Source organism: Micropterus salmoides, unplaced genomic scaffold (genome assembly GCF_014851395.1).
Source record: "Micropterus salmoides isolate LMB-PRFRI ecotype aquatic unplaced genomic scaffold, ASM1485139v1 Ms_hic_scaffold_18, whole genome shotgun sequence".
Classification (NCBI taxonomy): Eukaryota; Metazoa; Chordata; class Actinopteri; order Centrarchiformes; family Centrarchidae; genus Micropterus; species Micropterus salmoides.
In genome coordinates, this window is record NW_024040928.1 from 24,019,768 (window position 1) to 24,044,070 (window position 24,303).

Genomic DNA, 24,303 nt, shown 5'->3' on the forward strand with positions numbered 1-24,303 from the left:
CAACGACTGGCCTTTTACCTTCTCAGCCTCACTTAACTAGAGCTTACCATCTGCTCAGGTTACCGTGGTGTGAGCTAGACCGATACAAATCTTTCAGAGAATACAGATTAAAAAATAAACATTAATATAAAATTGTGTCATCAACTTCTAAACAGTTCCATCCCTCAACTTGACAGTGCTTCACTCACTCACTGCTTAGAGCACACCAATGATGCACCCCTGTTTCCATTATCACTGATCAAGCAGATGATCTGCCTAGGGCTGGGAGATTAATCAAATTTCATTTTCAATTACAATTTTGGCTTCCAACGATTATGGAAACAAGATTATCGAGATAAAGCGATTATTGTGTCTCGTGTTATAAATCACCCATCGTTGTTAAATGCAGAGAACAAATTTCCCGACGGGTTGATCCCCCGTTGGGATAACAACTTAAATCCAGTGCACCCCTTTCCTCTACAGCACTGCACTTTTGCACCTCCCTAAAAGCCCAAACTCACTCTCCGCCAGGGTGAGGCATGTCTAGTTGTCAAGTGGGCTGTTGTTGCTTGGATTTTGATGCGCATCTGTTGGTGTTACATTACCGGTGCTTGGAGCGGCCAAAAAGGGAAGGAGAGTCACATTTCACCAATCCTTTCTCACATTTTATATACCAAATTAAAGTATGCATTTATATTTATTATATTGTATATTATTATTACATTAATGTTTTTATTTTTGGGGGTTTTTTTCTTGTTAAATTATATTTAAGCTCAAGGAAATCAACTGTGATTTTTTTAAAAACTGTTTCCAAAGTTAATGAGTAATCATGTTAAATAATCGTGATCTCAATAACAACCTAAATAATCGTGATTATGAACTTTGCCATAATGGAGCTGTAGTAACATTACAAAACAGACACAAAACAAAAATTAACATACACTATTATAGCAAGATTGAGGCTCATCAAAAGAACATAACCTTGTTTAAAAAAAAAACAAAAAAAACAACACATTTTACACTAAATATGCCATATAAATTTAACAGATTGGTGGAGGAGGAGGAAAGAGTTTTAGGAGGTCTTGTGACACAGGTGTAAGTGAAATGAGGAGGAAAGAGGAGGGAGAAGTTGACGGAGGGCAGAGGGGAGGAGAAGGGAGAAGAGGGCAGTGTGTCAGGATCCAGGCGGAGGTGTCGGCATGCGTGGCTCTTTCCCCACAGAGGGGGCTGTAATCTGGGCTACATGTCCCACAAGGCCTGCTGGGTGATTCATCTTAGTTAGGGAGCTGTCCAGGCGACTCTCTGTGGACTGCAACACATAATCATACATGCACAACACACACACACACACACACACACACACACACACACACACACACACACACACACACACACACACACACACACACACACACACAGCCAACATTTCTGACTAAAGAACTAGAGCTGCACTTGATTAGGTGAACGCACACCCACATATTTAAAATGTTAAAAACTTCCACTGCCATTTCTTTACTCTAAAATCTTAGCCATATTTAATACATGCATTTAACCCTAATATAAGCCTTAATTTATGTAATATATCTTGGTTGGGGCATATATAAACATGTGAGCTGTGCTCAGTACCAAGCAGGGAGAGCGCAGTGTTTGTGCTGTAAGTTACTCTCCACTTACAAACACATTAATGCTTAAAATAAGGTAGAAATAAACCTGTAAAATTTTACAGTAGAGCTTCAGGAAGTTTACTGTTGAGGATGTAGCATCACCTCTTATAAACACTCAAACCTTAAAAACAAAATATTTTTCACAACTTTGGCCTCATTTGTTTGACCATCACTTCTCTCCGTTGTTATAATGTTTTACTCTCTGGCCATGCTGCTGAAAACAAAGTGCAGGAGGGCAGAAAGTTGTCAATGTTGAGCTTTACAGTTCATACTTGGCCTTTGTAACAGAAGTTGACAAAACAACGTAGGGTTGCAACAAACAATTATTTTCGTTATTGATTTATCTAAAAAAAAAATTAAAAAGCCAAAAAAGAGAGAAAAATATCCATCGTAGTTTCCCAGAGTCCAATGCGACGTCCTCAGGTGTCTTGTTTTGTCCAACCAAAATCCAACTATATTCAGTTTACAATCGTAGAAGACTAATAAAACCAGTGAACATCCACATTTTTGAGGCTGGAAACATTACACGTTTCCTTAAAATGACGACAAAAAATTTCCTGTTGACAGTCTCAAGCTCGCGGTCCTCATACTTGACTGTGTTGTTTGGTCTCAAGCTCCAGAACAAGCAACTAAGTGGACCTGTTTTGTCAAACGTTAGAAACAGTTGTGAAACTAATCATCAGTTTAACCCAATTGTTTATATCAATAATTTTGATATGGAGACATTCGAGAATATATACATTAGTAACCAAAGAAAATACAATAAATAAAAGTTACATTCAATTTGTTTTAGATAATTGGGGTACGCTGGAGATTTGTTTACACCCTGTCTAGTTATTATTCTGCTTTTGTTGCTGGAGTTGTTTTTATTGATGTTGCGGGCTTCCTACATCTCAGTAATTAACTTAGCAAGAATTGTATTTTCACCCCATAGCTGTTTGGAAAGATGGCCAAAAAGAAAAACAAGAGCAAGCTTCCATAAAACTTTCCTTCTGCGAAGGAACCTTTCTTTGGATTGACTCTGGACTGTTACATTTAACGCTTCCCAGGTTTTGTGTTTGTTACAAACGTGGCTGGTGACCTTCTGAAGAGAACGCAGTATTATCTGACACTTGTTTGTCATTGACGTCACCTTTTTGTTTCTTTTCCTTCTTCTGAATTTTGAATCTCTGTTGTTTCATAAAGACAAAAGATGTGACAGTAACAACGCCTGTATTGTTTTTTTCGCTTCACTGACAGTTGGCCTCTTCACATTGTTGACAGTGGTGAGAACCAATCCATACCCTGTGGAAATACATCAGTCATGTTTGTGTAAAAGCTGTATTGACTTATCTTATGGACTCCCTTTCCCTCAACCTTCCTGACTCACTCATACTTTATTTAGTGACATATTACAGTGAATATGCCACATAGCCTTTCACTAGCCTCCAGGGAACTTGTCTGGACTCCAGCTTGTGGTTTTTCATGTAAAATAACAATAATAATGGCAATAAATCAAGATTTAACTATCATGTCTTGTGTGTTGCATTGAGGCCACTGATGTTGGAGAAGCTGGACGCTCTACACAAGTGGTTAGTCTATGTTTGACCCTTTACCACTAAAATCTAATGCTTGGTTGGTGGTTGTTTCTGCTGTCTCTTATTGTCTTTGTTCTGGAAATATCTTGAAACCTAAACCTAACCTTCTAATTCTAAATCCAGGGTTAACCCTAAACCAAAATAGAGGCCTTAAAATGCCACACAAAGACGATGTAACAGGCTGAAATGTCTTCAGTTTATACAAACACTCTAATTACATACACAAGAAAGTCGCATGTATGTAACTACATCTTAAATTGACTTATTCTGTGGTTTGTTTGTGTTTTCCCCCCTCTCCCTTTCTCATTCTGTCGCCATCTCTCTAAAACACACTTTATTCTCATTTTGTGGATTACATGTATTTTGTGAAGGGCAAACATAACAGCCAAAATTTCCAGAGGAAGGAAAATAGTGCTAATTTCCTTCCTCTCGTTCTCTTTATACCACCTTTCTCTTTTCATTACTCATCTCAGGAGGTTTTTTCCAGTCCTTCCCTGTCATGAATCATCACCATGATGTTTGGTTTGGGTGTTTTTTCTAGGGTCAACTACTACCTTTTGTATCTGTCCAGATTTTAGGCTGAAACTGGCTCTAAAGCCTGCAGCAAACGGTATGATTATAAGATGAGAACAAAAGTTATGGATTTGTCAATTCTTTTGTCATTCTCCGTGAGTTATGGTAGGCTTGGGCGGTGTCTTCTTTTCATACCTTTCTGACATTTCACCATACGGTTTATTTGTGTAAAAATACCAAAAACAGCGTAAAAGCTGAGCTACCGGGGAAGTCTAGCTGGGTGAAAATATTTATTATTTATCTATTATTCATATCCATAATTTAATTGAACAATCCATAGATTCTTGCTGGACGACCCATGACACATCAGTGGGTTGAACGGGGATGATGTGCACACAGCTTCGTCTGTGTTGGCTGGCTCACCTTTATCATCCTTTACCTTTATAAACCTAAAATACTCTTTGGCCTTTCTGTACTGTAACTTCTTGTCACCTGTCAGCCAACATGTGCACTGATTTCAGGTGATGGTAATGATCAGGCTCTTAATTAGACTTGAATGACCGGATCAGATCTTAATAAAAAAAAATTTATTTTACTATTTTAAAAACTATTGTCAGTCGAATCCTATTGATAGCCATCTACTTTTGTTTTTCACGTACTGTTGGGGTGGCGATGGTGCAGTGGATATAACACGTTACTGGGGTTTGGGAGACCCTTGTTCGATTAACCCACTGCAACACATCTACCAATGTGTCCCTGAGCAAGGCACTTAATCCTTATCTGCTCCAGAGGCGTGCAACCTCTGACATATATAGCAGTTGTAAATTGCTTTGGATAAAAGCGTCAGCTAAATAACTAACTGTCTTCTAATCTTATTTATAACAAAAACCATGTGTCACTCCTTTAAGGCCTCCAGATAACATCACCTTAGTGTTCCACACCTTGAATATATATATATATATATATATATATATATATATATATATATATATATATATATATATATATATATATATATATATATATATATATATGATTGTGTTTTGATGATTCATTTCCTTACTACTCGACAGGTAATCCGACAGCACGAAGTTCTTCCTGCCGTCACTTCTTCTTATCAGTACTCATATTAAGAAATGTCTTCTGTTACCCTGCTACAATCATTGTAAGGACTATCACAACATGACAGGTACTCAAAGGTACATTGCTATCATGCACACTTTCTCACTCTGGTGAAACAGTGGTTTCATGAATTATCAGTTCCTGATATATCCATTTACTTAGGTTAACATATACAACAAAACCAAAACGCAACAGTATAGTAGTTCATTTTCCTGATGGTTACTTTTGTCAGAAGCGCCCAGGTGTGAAATGTGATTATCAACATCAGTTTTTACTAATGACTTCAACCACAAGCTTCGTGTGTGTGCGTGTTCCTTAGTTCCTGTATAATTCAGTTCCTTATTAAAGCTCGTTGGCAGTTTGCTTGATGGCCTTGGACACCCTTTAATTTATTCTTCTGTGCATCCCTGGGAGTGTTTTTATTCCTCCCCTCAGCGTGCTCCTGGCATTATTAAAGGCATTAATCACTGGGATCTGACGCCTTGTTACGACACAATCCTGCCCCCACAGTGCAGCATACACACACATTTTGTGTCAACATCGCCACCACAAATCTTGGCTTGAAAATACTGTATCTTGTTGGTCCTTTTGAAATACAGTGTTAATATGGGTTTTTATAATTACATGAGATTAAGTCTACAAAATATTCCACATATTTTATTAGGGGAGCTGCCTGTTTTGCCGTTTCTCCAGTACCAACAATGTCCACCTTTGTTTATGTGCCCTGGAACAAACTAATAGCTGTGGCATTTGGCGGAAGTGCTGGCCATAATGAAAACTTTGTTTCCATCTGATTGTCAATTAATTTCATCTTCTTTTTTATGTCTCTTGAAGTTTAGAGAATTATACTGCAACTACATTTTTTTGCAATGTTTTTGTTGACACAGTGCTGCCCTGAGAACATTCCTTAAACTGGTCTTTGTTCTGGCAAAACCTCTAAATACTTCTCCATACAGCATGAAATGTGTGGTGAGGTGGCAGTGGCTTAAACCTGCATCAGTGAGTCACTAACTTTCTCTTCTTTTTAGTGCTAGCAAGTGGCTGGGAACTGAGTTGATGAAGTTGAGGGCTGTAAAACCAAAACAATGAGCTGAAAGATGCTAAAACGCTCTTGAGTGACAATTCATTGTGGGTTCAGTGGGTAAAATAAAGAAATATTATGGTAAATGTATTTCTATAGCTCCTTTCTAGTCTTTGTGACCACTCAAAGCACGTTACACTACATCACATTCACCAATTCACACTTTCAACTTTTTTAAGCCAAAACTTAAGTCCATTGTTGATAGGACAAAGTTCTGACATTCCCAAATGATAATCCGTTTATTATTGTCCATTATTTACCATCCACTGACTGAAGTGAAGGACTTCCAATGTCAGTCAGTCCGGCAATGCCTGAAGATGCTTGTGTGTGTTCGGGCAGCTTGATGGGAACAGGTCAGTAGAATTAATTACACACCAAAGTAACAGAAAAAGAAGTATTGCCATGACTACATACTAGATTTTTGATTTGTGGTGGACAAAGCAGTGTTTAATTTAAGTAAATACTCAAATGTACCACTTCATTACTTTGTGCATAAAACGTAATATGAGAAACATCACTCGTAGCATCTTGACAATGTCAAAAATATTGACTTTTTGAATTTGCTACTTCTAACTCATTGTTCTTATTGTTAATCCCACATTGTCATTACACATGTATTCTTATCCCACATGAATACCACATTTCTCTTCCCAGTCCAACTCACAGTAATCTTTTCCTGCCTCTGAGTTTTGAAGGATATGCTGTTGAGTTGCCATATTGTTTTGACAAGTAGCCTCTTGAGCTTTTCTTCTTCACAAATCTTTTCTCCACCCTGCACCTGTCTCTCACGCCCAGCTGAGTGGTAGATCCCTTGGGATCAGAGCTTCTAGCTTTCTGACACAGTGTATGCTAATGTAACACCTCTGTGTGCGTGTATATGGAAGATATTACTACACTGAAAAAAGAATAATGGAGTGTTGTTTGACTTTGAAAACTTTATCAATACTTTATATAAAGTAAATTTTAGAATTGGTTATGAGGTTGGTGACCACACACCAGCTTTGGTTGCGTTACCTGCCGTTTTACTATATTTTAACCATCTCTATATTTGGAGTAATAACGATCCCGTGTAATTAAATTGCATAATTCAACAGTGTTTTTGTGCTCTCTCCCTTTTGTTAGGTGGTGCACAGTAGTTGCAACAGAACATTTAAATAAGACTGCCTTATGCAAACCTGATCAGATTCAAAGTTTGTCAGCTGTGTCAGATCAGAGCTATGTTTGATTTGCAAATGCAGTAAATCAAGCACTATTGAAAAAGGTTTTTGAGAATGCAGGAAAACAGTGTGGAGAAGTTGTGCTTGGTTTCCTGCATTTACATTCTGGATGCAGACGTTGTTTATGGGTGTGCACTTTCCAGCGCTCTACGCCTTCCTCAGATGTTTTAATTGCCCTGTGGATGTAAATGATGTCCTTCCTTAAACAAGTGAACTTGTTTCCTCATTCATGAAGCTTGATGTCATACCACTGCTTCCAAAATACTTTGATAATGTTTGTACTTATCTTTCATCTTATGTTTTGTAGAACAGGCTATTTCTGTTTAGTATTTTATTTGTCAAATTTAATACATTTCTGCTTTTATTTTTGCCATTTCTGATGGACTAAATTGGTGCCACAGAAGCACTCCGTTCTACATCAAGGGTCAAATTGCACTAGTGAACAGAAAAACTGAAACAGACATTGTCACTCTTCTCAGTGGGCAGCATTTCGGGTCAAGCTGCTGAATCCTTGGCAGCAGTGTCAAACAGTCCACCATGTCTTGGGCAAAATCCCATTCTGTGTTAACTGCTTGACTAAACCTGTGCCAAGAGCCAACTATGGAAGTACTTTACTTTTACAGCCAACAAAATCAGATACCTTAGAGACACCATAACCCCTCGGCTAACACGGCTGCAAAGCTGTCCAGTCAGATATGCTGACACAAAAGCTTGGACTGTACTTGTAGCTGAGGAAAACATTTCTTTTGCAATAACAACCAATGACATGACTGGTTTGAAAAAGGTTTTTAAAAAACATGACGACTTACCGGAAATTCACTTTTATAGGACATCATCACCCAGTTTTATTCAGGCCCTAGAAACCTATTCACCCACTTTTATAACAGCCCCAGATCCAGGTTTATTTGCTCTTTTTGCTCTTGTTTTTCAGTTGAATATTCATGAAGTTATTTAAAGCAACACCAGCACTCTGCACACACTGGTGGTTAAAAGTGGAATAGAGGGTAACTTTAGGAAAAAAAAGCACTTCACTACTCCAAAACTGGGTAAATTGATGTCAGTACACTGAAGTACACAACACATGCATGTGTTTGCTCAGCCTGTGCTGTTGTATTCTGAAAAAATACCAAAGGAATGAAAGAAAAGTAAAACATCAAACATTAGTGAGTCAAGCTTTCTCTGGATGGAGGACTGACTCACTGCTGTTTAGAACAAGTTTGTATTTTACTTAAGTATACTTTTTTCCCCTCTGTAGTGCGGAGAATCATTAAAGCATTTCTTTCCTCAGTGATTTTTTCGTTAGCAGCAAAGATAGAGACAGTGTTGTATATCTTACTATAAAGAACTTTCTTTAGCCAGTCAGTTAGAAGCTTGTGATGCGTGAATACTCTGAATGTATAAAGGTGAAAAGCTGCTGGATGTTTTGTATGTGCATAGTTTAATCATTCTGCCCATTTAGTTTCCACAATTAGTCATGTACACCAAAATGTAGGCTTATTCTTCCAGACTTGTCTATTTTCAGTGCCAAAGTAGTCCGAAATCCATTCTGTTGTAGCATTTAAACTGGTCTTCAACTGTTAACGTTGAGCCTTTTGGAAATATTCTGTGTATGTTCTTCTTCAAGTCCAGATTTAACATCTCAGTACATTATTATTTGTTAGTGTTGAGCCCTTTTGGAATAGTTTTACTGGAAGCTACCTTATAATTGCATCTTTGCATAGTGCAAGTGAGCTTCCAAAAAAACCTAAATGGGGTGAAGAATCTCTGTAATTTTCCTCAAAGTACATATGGGAAAAACAACAATGTGGCTTCAAGCAACAATAAGGCAGCCAGGGAACAACTTTGGCAAAAGATTACACGGACAAAGGGAAGGAGACGGGAAATGGGGAAAGCTGGGAATAAAGGGATAAAAAAGAGCTCCAGGTGCAAGCTATAAACTTTTTTGTTTGTCTTGACAAATCTATAAGAGGAGAGTTTAGAATTTAAGAAGTCAGTATTAAAGATGACTTTATGGGACAATATTTGCAAAGAAAATCAAGCTTTCTAAAGAGTTTGACCTATGAATTCAGTGAGTTTTGACTGTTGTTGTGTAGATGTCCTTGTCACACGTTGCCCTGGATGAAAGCCCTGACCTTCAAACCAGACTTTGTCCCCTGGTGCTGTGGCTTGGCTGGTGCTACTGCTCCTCGTAGTTATTTTAAAACATTTTTCAAAGACTAGTACACATATTTAAGAAAATGCTTCAATTTCTCGCATGGTGTACAAAGCTGACATGATGTGAATTTGTTTCTGTGTGTCACTTTCTTTAGTTCGAAAACAACAGAATATTCAGGCAATATAATTATACCTGCAGTTGACAACAATTTAGAGCTGCAACAATTAGTCAGTTGATTAGTTGGCTGACAGAAAAATAATTAGCAATTATTTTGATAATCATTTTAGTCATTTGTTCAAGCAAAATTGTCCTTTTATGAAAGTAAACTGAATGTTTTTGGAGTTTTGGACCAATACTTATCAAGTTAAACTAAGGTTAACATTGTCTCGTTGTTTACATGGTTAAATAACAACCAAACTTTCCTTGTCTAACGGGTCTGATGCTGAATGTTGTTGCTGTGTAAAAATGCTTATTGTGTGCTGTAGACAGTGATTTTTTTTTTCTTTTTTGGGGGTTACAGCCGTTGCTTTGGGTCTTTCTTAAGGGATGGTTGAGATGTGAATTCCTCTTTCATCCACGGAGAAACGTCTTATAATGAGATGCTTTCTTATTTTGTCAGGTATTCCGTAGGAAAGCAGTGGAGCTGGGTGAAAAGCTGCTGCCAGCCTTCAAAACGCCTACCGGCATCCCCTGGGCTCTGCTTAACCTCAAGAGGTAACACACACACACACACACACACACACACACACGCTCTTTCTCTCACAGCAGTCCACTCGGGTGGTATTTGAGGCAGCAGGTCTGTATTTGTGGTTTGATACTTTAAAGAGCTCTTTGGTCTGAGGCTTGATGTGAGCCGGGGCGAACACAAGCGCTCTCTCTCTCTCTCTCTGTTCGCTCTCACACACGGAGCTGAGATGTTTTAGTTTTACATGACAGAGCAGAGTTGTCAGACAGGAGCTGTTTGGTTTTTCATCCAGCACTATATGCCAGCGGCTGGCCATGAAACTAAACTACCACTCAAAAGACAAACCAAAAGTTTATGAGTACTTTGACAAGGTCATAGGCCACAGCCAGCCTTTATTAATACACTGTGACACACTATGAAGGGGCTGCCTCTGGGTTTGCAGACGTGCAGAAACACACGCAAGTTAACGACGGAAATAAAAAGCCAGTTTGTCCTTGTCTTACAGATCCTCCAACACTAATATGTTGGATAAGATTCATCGTTATGATGATATATTTCTTAATTTATATCTGCAGTAATTTGGCAATAAAATGTAAAAAGTACTATATATTATGAAAACATGGATTTGTATTAATGAATTGAAGGACATGACAGGAAATGAAATGCTGAGAAGAAAAAAAGACTGCTGCAGTTACATTACTAAATCACATTGCAGTCAGTTATTTATCAAATGTGTTTATTAACCTTTATTAGGCAGATATACATTGAGAAACCTGAAAGTAAATTAGCAATAAAGTGAGAAGTAAATTATCAATCGTACAACAAATAAGAGCTGCAAACTTAGGATTTTTGTCATTATGTTTCTAATAACATCTATAAATTGTCAGAGAGCGTGAATTCGTATCCAAGCTCCTAACTACTAAAGTTTTAGGTGCATAAACTAATCCATACCTCAGCTATTTAACATAGCATTTAATTATTTAAGTGCACACACAGCACAATAAAAACATATATTTTTATATTTCATTTTCAAAGCACAACACAATAAAATACAAATTACTCATAATTCTGTTACATAATAATAATTTTTCTAAACTGAGATAGCAATGCAGTCTCACCTTTTAGGATCTGAAATATAGAAATGTCATCTGTCTCCAAAAACATTGGAACCATGAAGAACGTTCAAAAGTCTACCGTTCTCACACTCCAGTTCCTCTGTCAATCACAAGTGGAAAAAGGAAGCACTTTCCCCCCCTCCATTTTCTTTTTATCTCTCTTTCTCCAGAGAGAGACTCGACACTGTGCTGTTTGTCAGCCGTTAATTAAAAGGCAGGTTGTCCTGACGATAAACGTGCTGTGACAAATTAATTTTCTTTCTGTCTATATGGGTGAATGGACTCTGCCCCTCCCTTTATCCTCCTCTGTGGAATGAGAAACACCCCAGGAGAGACTGTGTGTGTGCGTGTGTGTATTCATGTGCATGCACATGTATGTGTGTGCGTGATCCCCCAGAGGCATGAGCAGATTGCTGGTGATGATGACTTTACCTGCATGACTGAGCTATGATAGCTTACACACACTACACACACACACACACACACACACACACACACACACACACACACACACACACACACACATATTCCTATGCACACATTACAGTAGCACCACAGCAGGGCACTTGAACTCCTATTTCTATTTTCTTGTATGCGACACTCAGGAACATATCAATAAAAAACCTGTAATTTGTTGAACTGCATGCTTTTCAATTCCATGTACTGATTTTATTTTTAGTGTGCCTAAATTGGTGGATTAGACATGCATCAGTGTATATGTATGGGCTTTACAGTATGGTGGACTGGAACAGTAACTCCCCAGCTTCATGAAAGAGAGCATTCATACAGAAAAATGCAAATGAGGAAACATGAGCAAGGATGGTATAAGAGTGCATTGTACTCATAGTGCTCCAGAAACCAACTGATGTTATTTTAGCTTTCAGGTAGTTTTTGCTTTCAGGATATTTTTTGTTTGTTGTCTTTCTCAAATGATATGCCGGATAATCACTAGTATTAGATAAGAAGAACCTAAACTGAGGGGCAAATCTTAATCAAATGTGTAATTTATAGGATAGTAATTTATTTTTTGTTATATATCACATACATGATAGGACCTTTTTATGCCTTTGAAAATTAGGCTGTTTGAGTTATTTCATTGTTTTCAGGTGTGTCTTCAGTGCTATACATTACAAACCTCCTATTATCATTATCAATGCAAATGTAAAGAACTTAGACAGCAATACAAGGAGACACAGACCAATAACCTGTGTATTGCTGTACTGATGTGTTAACATGAAAACGATTGTATTGCTGTTATTTATGTAAAATTATTTTATCTTAATATCAATGCACCATTCAGAAATCAAAAAAACTTTCAATGGCAGTTATGAATGATCTGTTTAGATTGTAGGATAGACCAACACTCTTCCTATCTTTTCAAAGTCTCCCAGTTTGTATATATTTTATTCCCTTGGTGCAGGTTAGACAGAGAATCTGGGGAGAGGCTGACAGAAACAGATAAAAAGTTCTCATAAATGAGTAGTTGAGAGGAAACATCAGTGAGGTACTTCTAAAGCAGTGTAGTTAGGAGCTGTTAGACTGCCTACATAACCTTGACCCAGATTGAAGCAGAAAAAAAATCTGTAAAACACGCAGACTCACTTGCAAATGAGGCCCAATTATCAGTTCTCCCTTCATCCCTATTGCTCCCCATCTCTCTCTCTCTTACCCTCAATTTCTTTCTTCTTTTTTTCCACATCCCACTCTTCCTGTATTCCCTCTCTGTCCTTCCTCAGTCCATCCATCTTGCCTTGAATGACCTACTATCGTCCTTCTGTTTCAGGGCATCGTATTGTAGGTCCACTGCACTCCATGGGCTTGTTCTCTTTATTCCCTCCCTGCAGTTTTTCATCGCTCTACCCTGCAGCCATCTAAAAAGCCCAAGAGGGACCATAAGAAACAAGGCCACAGTTTAAAACGTGTTATCGCTTCTACACAAAGTAAACCTCGTTTGCTCACTTGCTCTGTGTTAATTTCAGAGAACAAGATAAATGCTATTTCCTGTCTTAGCTACTTTTTCCACTGAAGCCATGGGTTTGCAGTTTGTCCAGACAAATTAATATGAGTCTCAAGTTAAACAAAATGAGTTTTTGTTGTCATTTTCTACATGTTTTTATGTCATCTCTAAAAATGAAAACATTGTAGTGAACGCAGCGCACTGTAACATCATCTGAAGGGACTTATCTGCTAGTAAGTAAGTACAGACTGCTTCAAGAGGCCCAGAAGACCCAGTTGGTTTCACTACATACTTGTTTGTGAGTATTATGGAAACCAAATGATTGTTGCTTATTTAAATCTGGTTATTTTGCTGGCTTATTGGATCTCTAAAGAGTAACACCAGGTTTATCTGTTAAAAGCAGACCACACAAAACATCACTAGTAGGTGTGGTTTAGTGTGATAAAAAATGTGCTTTTTGCACCTGTAACCACACCCAATGGTGACGTCACTGGTCCCATACGTCACTGCAGCAAAGTGAAAAGTTAAATCACTGGAGGATTTTCAGTAATTGTAAAAACAGCTCAGGCCAAATGATTTATCTTAAGTACTTGAATCAACTTAAAGTGGACTGGTAACAAGGTCTGTTCTGGACTTCATGCACTAATAAGGCATTCTGCTCATGAGACTGCTCATCGATGAAAGCCCAGTAACAAACCAGGATAAAGCAACATATATGTTTATGGAAACAGTGTGAATTGGTGATGATGTAATTTCAAAAGACATCTTCATAGAATTGTTCATCAGTGGGAAATCTCATCTTGATGTGCGGTTGATTTATCTTCAGGAGACACTTTAAACAGCCCAAATTTGACCACTTGCGAGGTCTGATAAATCAGGGGTACAGTACTTCATAGAGGATCAGAGGCTGGACCCTCACTTTCTCTCTGTCTCTCTCCCCCTCTGTACATAAAGCCATTGATTGCCACTAACTGAGCGGAAAATGCTGCTAAGATCTGATCGATTTGTCCAATAGATCTGCCACAGACTCACATGGACAGAGGAACAGTTGTCCCTAAATTTAGTTTTGATAATTGGAGTAAAAGAATTACATCTCGAGATGATGAAATATTCTATCGACTGAATACTATCAAACATTCACGTTTTGATTTTTGTCTCATCTCCTTTTAATCCCTAACAACAGCTTCTACTTTCAAATGTTTATCAAAGACATGTGGCACATTCATGAAGCCTACAACAGTTGGTGAGGAAACATTTAATTCACGAAGCGTACAACAGTTGGTGAGGAAACATTTAATTGTACATTCAGTCAAAAGATGTTTGCGGTTTAGATGAAAAGCTTTGGATTAGACGAAGCTCTGAATAATGTTAATCAGTTTTAAATCAAAAAGTAGGCATTAACAGAGAATAATCAGCCAATATTATCAAAGATCTGTTGATTTCTCTGCGTTGTTTGTAAGTGATGTCATGAATAATTAAATTGTAAGCCAGAAAAGAGAAGGGTGTTGGCAAAATCGGGCAATAATTGGGGGACTTACACTTAACTGTGTCACTTTATTTAGTAAAAAGAATAATTTCACACATTGGATACTTTTCAGCCCAGCTGGAGATGAAATCAGATCATTTATCCTTAAAAACATCAACACAAGTGTAAATAAAAATATTTTGACCTCATAATTGCGCCAACTTATAAATAATAAAGTAATGGAAATATCAAGTACGTAAAACGGAGCAATAATGGAAATCCTACTTATAACAGATCACTAGCCTTCACACAGTCTTTTGTACCCATACTGTATGTACACGTGTGGCTACCTACAATATTAAGTTGCTGTGCTGTAGCAGTGGAAGCCATAGCAGCACTTTGCTAACCAACTTCTTCCCCTATTTCCTCTGACACTTTCTTTCTCTCATACTTTTTCACACAAACACACACACATAGTCTTTATCTGCTTCAGCCAGTATGTCCCATAGCTCTTCTATTAACATTCAGACTGATAAAGCTCCTGCAAATCACTCCCACTGCACTGCATACTGACTGGCCTTAATGGGATGAGGCATTGTGTGAATGTATGTGTGTGTATTGGGTTGAGGTTTCTGGAGCTAAGCTCCGCCCTGAAATTAGCTACTCATTCCTCTCTACATGCATCATGGGGGATGATTGTATCCCTCCCACACGCACGCACACTCTCACAAAAAACATATGCGCAATTACATTTTCTTCTAATTGATAAAAAGTAGTTTGAACAATGCATTTTATTTGCACCATGCAAACAGAAAACGTTTGCTTAAAATTACAAATGACAAAGAAAGTTGATGGCTCCACTTGGATAAGAGCTCTTATTGTCTCATTCACACTTTACTCTCACAGAGAAATAAAGTGCTACATGCAGTGTTTCCCATTAAATAACGAGACTATGGCAGCCCGCCACAGTCTAATTTTTTCCACCGTAGTTTCAAAATGAACTGAAAATATTTTTACACTTATCATGATAATATTAAAGCCCTCTAACATTGTGTTTTGCACTGTTGCTGTAAGCTCGCCCGACTTGACGCAACCACTTTTCGTTTGAGGTAACTGTGGTAATGTTAAGGAACGGCTTTGAGTGGATCCACTGGCACGCGATTAAGCTAGCTGCACATAAATTTGGAGTGCACACGTATTTGAGCCTTGATGCTAAATGTGCTGAAACGGAGCAGCTGACAGGCAGGGTTAGGGACTTTATTCTGTATTTTCTTACTTTACAATGACAAGTGTTGCAGTATGAGAGTCTTACCTGAAGAGAGGCTATGAAGTCTTCATTGTACGCGACAAGAGAACCATATACAATGTAATTTATCAAGTTGTGTCAGACTTAGTGAATATAGTGTGAGCATACATATGTGACTACATCCGGTTTTCAGAATAAGGTGTTAACACAATGTATATACAGTATGGGAATAAGATTAATTGCATTATATTCACACTAAGTATAAAACATGTGTTACATCTGTCGATTTGAAAGTTAAAAAAAAAGAAAAGAAATTATTTACTAATTATTCTTTGATTCGAGGTTACTGGAAAAACATTAAATAAATGTTTTGACTTTATTGCTGTTCCATTACCATTTATAGCTATACAATGTGCTCGATCTTGCCTCTTTAATTTGCTTTTAAAGTGCACAAAATTAAAGCATTTAACTTTAAAATGTACACAATTTTCTTCTGAGAGGGGGCATGCCCCCGGACCCCCCTAGGGGGTCGAGGTCCACCCACCGTAGTCTCACAAAATCCAGAAACACTATTATATATACATTTCTAAGTTTGCTGCCTGCAATCACCCACCTCTACAGAATGTAATAACTCAAAGAAAGTATCTGCTTTCTAGCCAAATTGCAGCTAAAAGCAATGTCATTGTCTTAATGATGCTGCAAACTTAAAGCTTACTCTGTTGCCCCCTGCTCTCTTTTCTTATCTCATAGAAGAAAATATAAAAAAGAAAAGCCAGTTTGGGGCAGATTTGCTCCTTCAGCTACAAGCTCTCAGGCTGTAGCAATCAATCCTGAGCTCTTGGGGTCTTGGTGTTTGATTAATAGGCCTAGATGGAGAATGGCTCTATTAGTACAGCCGGCTGAGGTTGTCACACTGGGTGACCCTGTGAAGTGCCACTCTGTCATGGAGCCTTTTCTTTTAGGTGTGATAGGGAAATTAACTTGTTAACTCTAGTGGATGTGTAGAAACTCTGTGCTTAGTCAAGAGACTGATGACAGTTTATTAACATTTAAGGCAGCTGGTTTGTATTTTCATTTACAGCTACTTTAAAGTGCAGCAGTAGAATACTAAATTTGTGCCTAACAGGACATTAAAAAGTAGAAAGTAAAGTCATCAGCATATCAGCAGCAGAAAAGTTAGAAATGTGGAATGACAGTATCAAATATCTAGAGAAATACTCAGAATGATGATGGTGGCATGTTTCTTTCCTAATGGGAGAGTAATCTCACTCCCAGGATACCACTGCTCTAATTCAAGGGACACAAGTCCTGCATTTGTTCAACATGGTAGTCACTGAAAGGTGTGGAAAACATTCAGATATACTGTTATTATTTCACTTATACCAGTTATATGTTTTGTTTGCTGAGACAGTGTTGTCTGCACCAGTGGTTCTCAAAGTGGGGTCCGTGGACCCCAAGGAGTCCTTGAGGGGGTTCCAGGGGGTCCCCAGCAGAAGGGGGTATAATTTATTATCGTTATTATTCCATCCATAAGTAACACAATGATGGAATGTGTGACTATTTCGGTTATGGGTTTCAAACAATTTCTGTAATAAAACATCTAAAACAAAAATCCTATCACATGGGGGACCCTGGGACAAAATCTTATCAAATGGGGCTCCGTGGTCTAATTTGTGTCAGTTTAGGGGTCTTTGATGCGACAAAGTTTCAGAACCTCTGGGCTACACCCTTAGCAAAACACATAATGGTGGAATTTTTTGCAGAGGACCAGTCTTGCATCCCACCAACAGACTTCCACACATTTAGAAAATGTTATTATTGGGGCACTTCATGTTGCTGTTTTGGTAGTTAACTGTAGAACAATTTTAACTACATTGGTGTAATTCTGTTTCTTCCTGCTGATGTGTTCAGATTAGGTCATTTTAAGATTATGAGAGTGGATTTAGAAAAAGTTGTTAAAAAGTGTTGGTAGCAATTGATGATGAGTTGTAGAGCTTCTGTACTTAGAGAGTTTCTGTACTGCTATTTCTGTAAAGGTGTTCTTACCATGGCCGCAGTTACGAGTACACCCCATGTACACACAGCAGACACGCAATCATGGTATTTGTAGTAACACTGTCTCACTGCCCTGAGGCACTTTTTAACAACAAAGAAAAGTCTGGCTTTCAGAGTATCCAGAGATGTTTCTTTTTTTTCAAAGAAAACACACACACATTCACACACTTGCTCTCAGTGCAGCTCTCCTCGGCAGTAACCTAAGGCAGTGGAAGGCAGCCATGATTTAAGGCCACTAATTAAGTTGCTAACTGTGAATCTATCGCAATTCACATTTTCTCTGTGCCCGGAGGAGGAGAAGTACAATAGCTTTTAAGACAGTGAGGAAGAAATGTTGAGGGAAGAAAACAGGAGGACAACTGAGGTCAGGGCATGCATGAGCAGGAGGGCAGTGAAAGGGTTGGCATAAGGAACAAAAAATTGGGCCAAAATATAGGCTTCCTCCAAACACACAGAACAAATGAATTGGAGGAGTGCTTTCTAACATAATACTAGAGGAGCGTGAAAGGGCACTTCCTAGTGTGACATGGTAATTTATGGAGATGGAATGGCTTTTCTGTTTTTCCAGGTTACTGCTTGGCACCACAGAATTAAAATCACTGTTGTTGGCACTGCAAAATGGACTGGAGGGTATAAAACTAGCCGACTACGATTTGTCATTTCACAGCTGGCCAAGAAATGGCTACGGGTGTGAGAGGTTGAATAATAAGAAGATTGGACAGCCAAGACAGTACAAACAAGATCGACAAGACACCAAGAGGACTGGAATCTGTTGTCCAGATGCAAACCCTCATAATTCAGAGTGGCATCAATCTGTATGACCTAGTTTTCTTTTTAGGTCGAGGCTTTGGATCCATATTTGTTGCATGCGCCCCTTGGTTTTATTTCTTTTGGCTGGACAGCAAGGCTGCACGATGTAGAGAAAGCATGTGATGTCAGATTATCTCGATGGACATTTTCACTTAAATTGTTGAGTCGTCCAACTGTGACAGAGATGCACATGTTAACTTGTCAGCTGTGTCTCCTGATGGTAATCAGATGCCCCAGTGTTTTTAAACTGTAGGTCTCTTTACAACAACTAGCTCAACTGTCTTGCATCCCACTTTAGCTCTTAGGTAGTGTTAGGTAGCTTTTACAAACATAGAAATTTGACAGCTGTAGAGATTGAGTTAATTCTTGACCTCGGAAACGTTGACAGAACAATCTTGTATCTTCTTCCTCAGTAGATGGAGTTTTTGCCCAGTTGTCTTGATGTCAAAGTAATGTTAATGTAATGTCAAACAGAATGAAACTTAGGCTTTGCAATTTAATTAAAATCTATTAGCATGGACTCCTATTAGCCAAACAAACTGCATCATATCAGTCTTGTCAGAGGTGCATGATGCTGTCTGATCTTTTAATGAAAGTGTAATATCAGCTCTGATACATTGTTCTAAGCTTAGCGTAATCTCTAAAAAGTCCTTTAGTTCTAGGTCACAGTAACATTTAATTAACGTATCCAATCTAGTTTGCAAAGAGAATTACTGAATGTTTTTCAGTGTGTTTGGTATAAAGCCTGATTCATCAGCATGTGATGATGATGAGTGAGACTCCTCTCTCTGCCTCCTTATAGTGAATTGAATTCATCAAACTGAGACTTTTTATCCAGCCAGCTTTTGATATGAATCTTCATACCCCTGACTGTTGTGAAAATTAAGCCAGCTGAGATCTCAAAAAACAGTCAACAGGAGAAATACATTACCACCTTACAGTAGATATCATTGCTAGATGAAATCTACAAATTGGGATGGAAGGCGGTGGAGGCTTAAGGTAAGGATGTATTCTCAAACCACTTGTGTGGTATTACAGTAGTGTATATTCTACATTATTGCGGTCAAAACCAAACAATGTTTTTATAGCCTAGAGCTTGTTATAAGTCTCATTACATCACATGTGAGATGAGGGATGTAGAACGTGCTAGTTGGTAACAGTGCTCTGGAATCTGGGCCACCAGGACATCTGCATCAGTAGTCAAACACAACAGCGGACTCCCATCAGATGGACTAATACAGTTGTATTGTGCTGTATGCCAATGGATGAAAGCCAGTTTCCAATCCCAGTATGGGAAGTGACTGAAACAACAATGAGTTTCCATCAGAAAACGGGCATGAATGCCTCTCAGGAAACAGGTTCATTTTGCCCAAAATGGAGCAGAGGCAGCTCCCTGACACAATGTTTTAATTGGGTTTACTGGAATTAATCATTCATTATTTCAATCACAGTTCAGTCACTGTGAGCTGTTACTGCAAGCAGTGCAATGAGGAGCCAGACTAATCGATTAATTCTATTTAAAACTCAGCCTCATCTCTCAGGCAGTGATGTTTGTTGGTTAGTGTCCATTTGGTTTCTTCACCAGCCTCTGCCTGCTGTCATTTGTGTTTTGTAGTAATGAGTGTTCGACTCTCTTAGATGTTGTTTATACTGTACAAGAATAATTGGGACGTCGCAGACAGAAGTTCAAAGGGATTTTTTAAATTCATTTGAATGCAACTTATTTACTAATGTTACCATTAGAGCTGTTTAGACAGTCGCTTTACAAAATCTGCCAACAGATTAATATTTATCCATAGTTTTGCAATCTATGGTGTAGAACGCACATTAATAGATACATTGCTTCTCAGATACTATCATTGTCCATTCAACATGGCTCGCTAGTTTCTTCAATTTAACAGAAGAAAAAAATCCGTAGCCAAACCAATTCAGACAGCCTCTTGCATTTATGGACTGCAAATTTTGAATTTAAACACACTTTAAAAAGACACATTACTGATCCAGCAGTTAATATTTAATTTATTTCCAACTTTGACAAAACCATTTGAATTTGAAATTATTCACAGCAAGCCTGTGTAACTTTTTGTGACAATTGTAGGTCAATGATAAATGCAATCAAGTTATTTGACTCCGTGTCACCTTAAGCTACTGATCATACCAGACCAGACTCTCAAGGGTGAATTTTATTGCTTATGAAAGCAACTTTCATTTGTAAGAGCAGTGCTTTGATGTCTTTGAGTAAAAACCCAGTGTCGTATTTTGCCCCCAGTTGTTTAATAACCTTAATAGCTGTGATCAAACAAGTAGACTGGGTTTGACAGATCTTGTTTTTTAAAACTTCTTCATATTCTTATGTGTTCCAGCCAGCATTACAGATCTCAGTCTTAAATTCATCTTTCTGAATCTTGCTGACACCCTGGCCCAATAAAATATATTCCATAAACACCCTCATCTATCCGTCCCTAGTATCATACTTTATGTCTGCTCTTCATTGGTTTGTGTCTGTTGGGTTTATGCAGCAGCTTTTCCCCGCTGTCTTTTGTTTTGTTCTCCTTAACAGGAATTTAGTGTTTCTCCCAGCAGGGCTTTGGGAGGGATTCAGGGTAGACAGGGGTGAGTTGGAAAGGTGTGTTTTGGCCTCCCCACCTCCCCCTTATGCCAGGATAAGGGATTTATCGTTCATCACAGGGTTGATAAAAGGATTGAAAAAGATGGATAGACAGATCAAGTCTACAGGTGACTGAGGGGAAGTTGAGGTGTCGGTGAGAGTGTTATAAATAGATGTATGGAGATAGAGATAAAGGAAGAATGCTGTGTTCTTCTGGAAGTAGCTCAAACACTAAAACACAATATATATTTTGGATTTATGTTAACAGTAATATGTGAGCCATGTGATTATGCCTACATTAAACCTTTGCGCAGGTAATCGTTGACTTTAATGTCCTATTTTAATGGCTGCATCAGTCTAAAGCTAATAAACACACAACTAACTTAATCAGGATCTTCAGTGATGGGATTTTACCCTTACCAGTTGTGTTCTCTGACCCTGATCTGTGTCTCTGCTCGCTGCCGGATACTGCTGTGGTCCTTTCTGTGTTTGCTTGACTTGATTAAATCCATGGTGTAATGGGAAACAAATTATAGCGTGTGCAGCATGATGAGTTGAAGGGGTGATAATTAGTATGTTCATCCACCTCTTTGAAGAGAGATGTGCACATGGCACTTCTCCCAATCACACTCCTTCCCCTCCTTTTTCTCATTTGCTGGATGTCTCCTGTGTGTGCAGCTCATGTCCATGTGTCCACTTGTAGCTGCTGTAGTGCAGACATCTTGGTGTGTGTTTCACAGTGTAGTAAATTGTTAATATGTATTCATGAGTAGTTACTTGAAGCATTGCCACGAGAATCATCAGTCCTCGGCCTGGAAGTGATCTGTCAGTGGCTCTAATGATCCAACACACACACACACACTCTGTCGCCAGGTCTTGTCCTTGTCAAACACGCCAGGATTGGACTCGCATATGGCCTGAGAATAAAATGGCCTTCGAACGCAGCTTTATCATCTCTGCAGGCAACATCATGGGAGAAAGAGGGGTCCAACAGGTTTTGATTGACTGACAGACGGGCACCAGCAAGGATACGGTGTCCTGCCAAAGTCGTGTGTGCGGGGGAAAAAAAAATATAATGAATGCACCAATAAACATGACAGATGGAGTGTGAAGTTGTTTTTTTAGTGTCATTAATGTAACTCAGCTGGTATCCATTTTAAGAATCTATTTGTAAATGCCACAAAAGCAAAAGAGGACGAACATGAATGGCTTTCTAAAAAGAACATGTCATTTACAGGAAAATTTTTAGTTGTCTTTACAATTAAAGTAATACTGCTGAGTCACTAACAGTGTTAAGATGACTTTTTGAAGATTTATCGGCTCTTTTTAGCTGTCAGTTTAGTATAAAACAAGCAGGTTTTGCTGTGTGCTCATGAATGGCTTTTCTATGTGACTCATGTTGTGTTTTTGTCCACAAAGCACTGGGGTATTAGTAAGAAGTTAAAAAGAGTTAGGGTGGTTCTGCATGTGGCTGAAAAGAAGACTGATAATTGACTGAAATGCATAGACTTTTTCAAACATTATGCAGTTTTCAAATAGTCTCCTTTTATGAAACACATGTGTCTTTTTGTAGTTGTTTTTTAAAACGGAAACCTCTGTCCCCTGCTTTTTGTCTTTGTCCAGTGGTATTGGTAGAAACTGGCCCTGGGCATCAGGGGGCAGCAGCATCCTGGCAGAGTATGGCACCCTGCATCTGGAGTTCATGCACCTCAGCAAACTCTCAGGGAATCCTGAATTTGCACAGAAGGTAAGAGACACACATGAGAAAAGATAATAGTACTTTATTCACACTTAATCCCTGTGTTCACTTGGTTTCAACTTGCAGTGTTGCACTTTAGAAGGAATGTAAGTGAACTTGTTTTCAGGGAAGCAAAAATGAGGAAGGAATAAAAACTGCAGTGCAGACCAGACTCTTCATCATTTTACCTTATCCATCATACAGATATTGATTATGTCACATTTATAACAGTTTCTGTCTTGTGTTGCATAAAATCACTTTATGCACTGTATTTTCAGTGCAATGCACTTGCGGTGTTTGAAGTGAGCTTTACTTGTTGTTATGCCTTTGATCATTAGGTAATGAACATCCGGAAAGTACTGAATCGCCTGGACAAACCCCAGGGGCTGTACCCCAACTACCTGAACCCCAACAGCGGCCAGTGGGGCCAACGTAAGTCCTCCTCACGCTCCTATCACAAATGTTTGCAAATGTTCAGATCGGATTTGTGTATCCAGACATCACCAATCTCTCTGAATGGGTTGCTTTGGTAATGACATAGCCGTCAGTGACTACATGCGCTGGTCAGGCTGCTTTCCAACACGGAAGCATGAAAAATCTAGATCCATCATCTTCCTTCCATATTAGCGTTCGCGCTGTTCAGCCGCTCAAATGCACCTGCGTCACTCTGGATTTGACGTTGTCTTTGTGTATTGAATTGCGAGCGACACATTAATCCTATGTATTTACTGGTCTCAACACAGCCAACACATACTGTACACGAAGAAACACAATTGGAGAGTCACTCGACATCAGCTGAGCATGTACATTGTACATGTTGAATACATGAGCAGTGTCTTTTCTTCTAGGAAATAGATAACCCAGTTGTTGAGTCAAAACTGAGTCACATTAAAGCGGATTTAAGTTGTCAATGTCTTGGGATTCTCCTTAGAGATGCTTTTAATACAATTGACCATCCTTAATAACTGACAGTAAAAGTTGGTCCTTCACTGGTTAAAGAGATGCATAATATTTCTTGGGGTGTGCCTCAAGGATCCACCCTAGGGCTTGTCATTTTCTTGGTAGTTTGTACTTCTGCTTCTGCTTAATATTGCCTATCACTGTTACTGTAATATCAATCGGGCCAAATGCTTTCTGCCCTGTTGCCACACTTGTACATTTTTCCTACAGAGGAATAGAGATGCAACAGAGAGAGAAACAGATGGCAATTTCACACCTAAATACAGTGTCATTAAAATGAAAATCACAGGCAGGGATCCTTGAGTTAATAGTAACCTGGACTTTGAGGCTGATATCAGAAACATTAATATAATTTG

General features: G+C 38.6%; 1 protein-coding gene across 1 annotated transcript in view; it reads left to right on the forward strand.

Moving 5' to 3' along the window:
- The window catches only part of man1a1 (mannosidase, alpha, class 1A, member 1), a 146,475-nt gene that overhangs the window by 103,250 nt on the left and 18,922 nt on the right, over positions 1-24,303 (forward strand). The window contains exons 5-7 of the mRNA XM_038727842.1: positions 9,928-10,022; positions 22,873-22,996; positions 23,326-23,419. Coding sequence (XP_038583770.1) covers positions 9,928-10,022; positions 22,873-22,996; positions 23,326-23,419 — 313 coding nt within the window. The remainder of the gene's footprint in view (positions 1-9,927; positions 10,023-22,872; positions 22,997-23,325; positions 23,420-24,303) is intronic.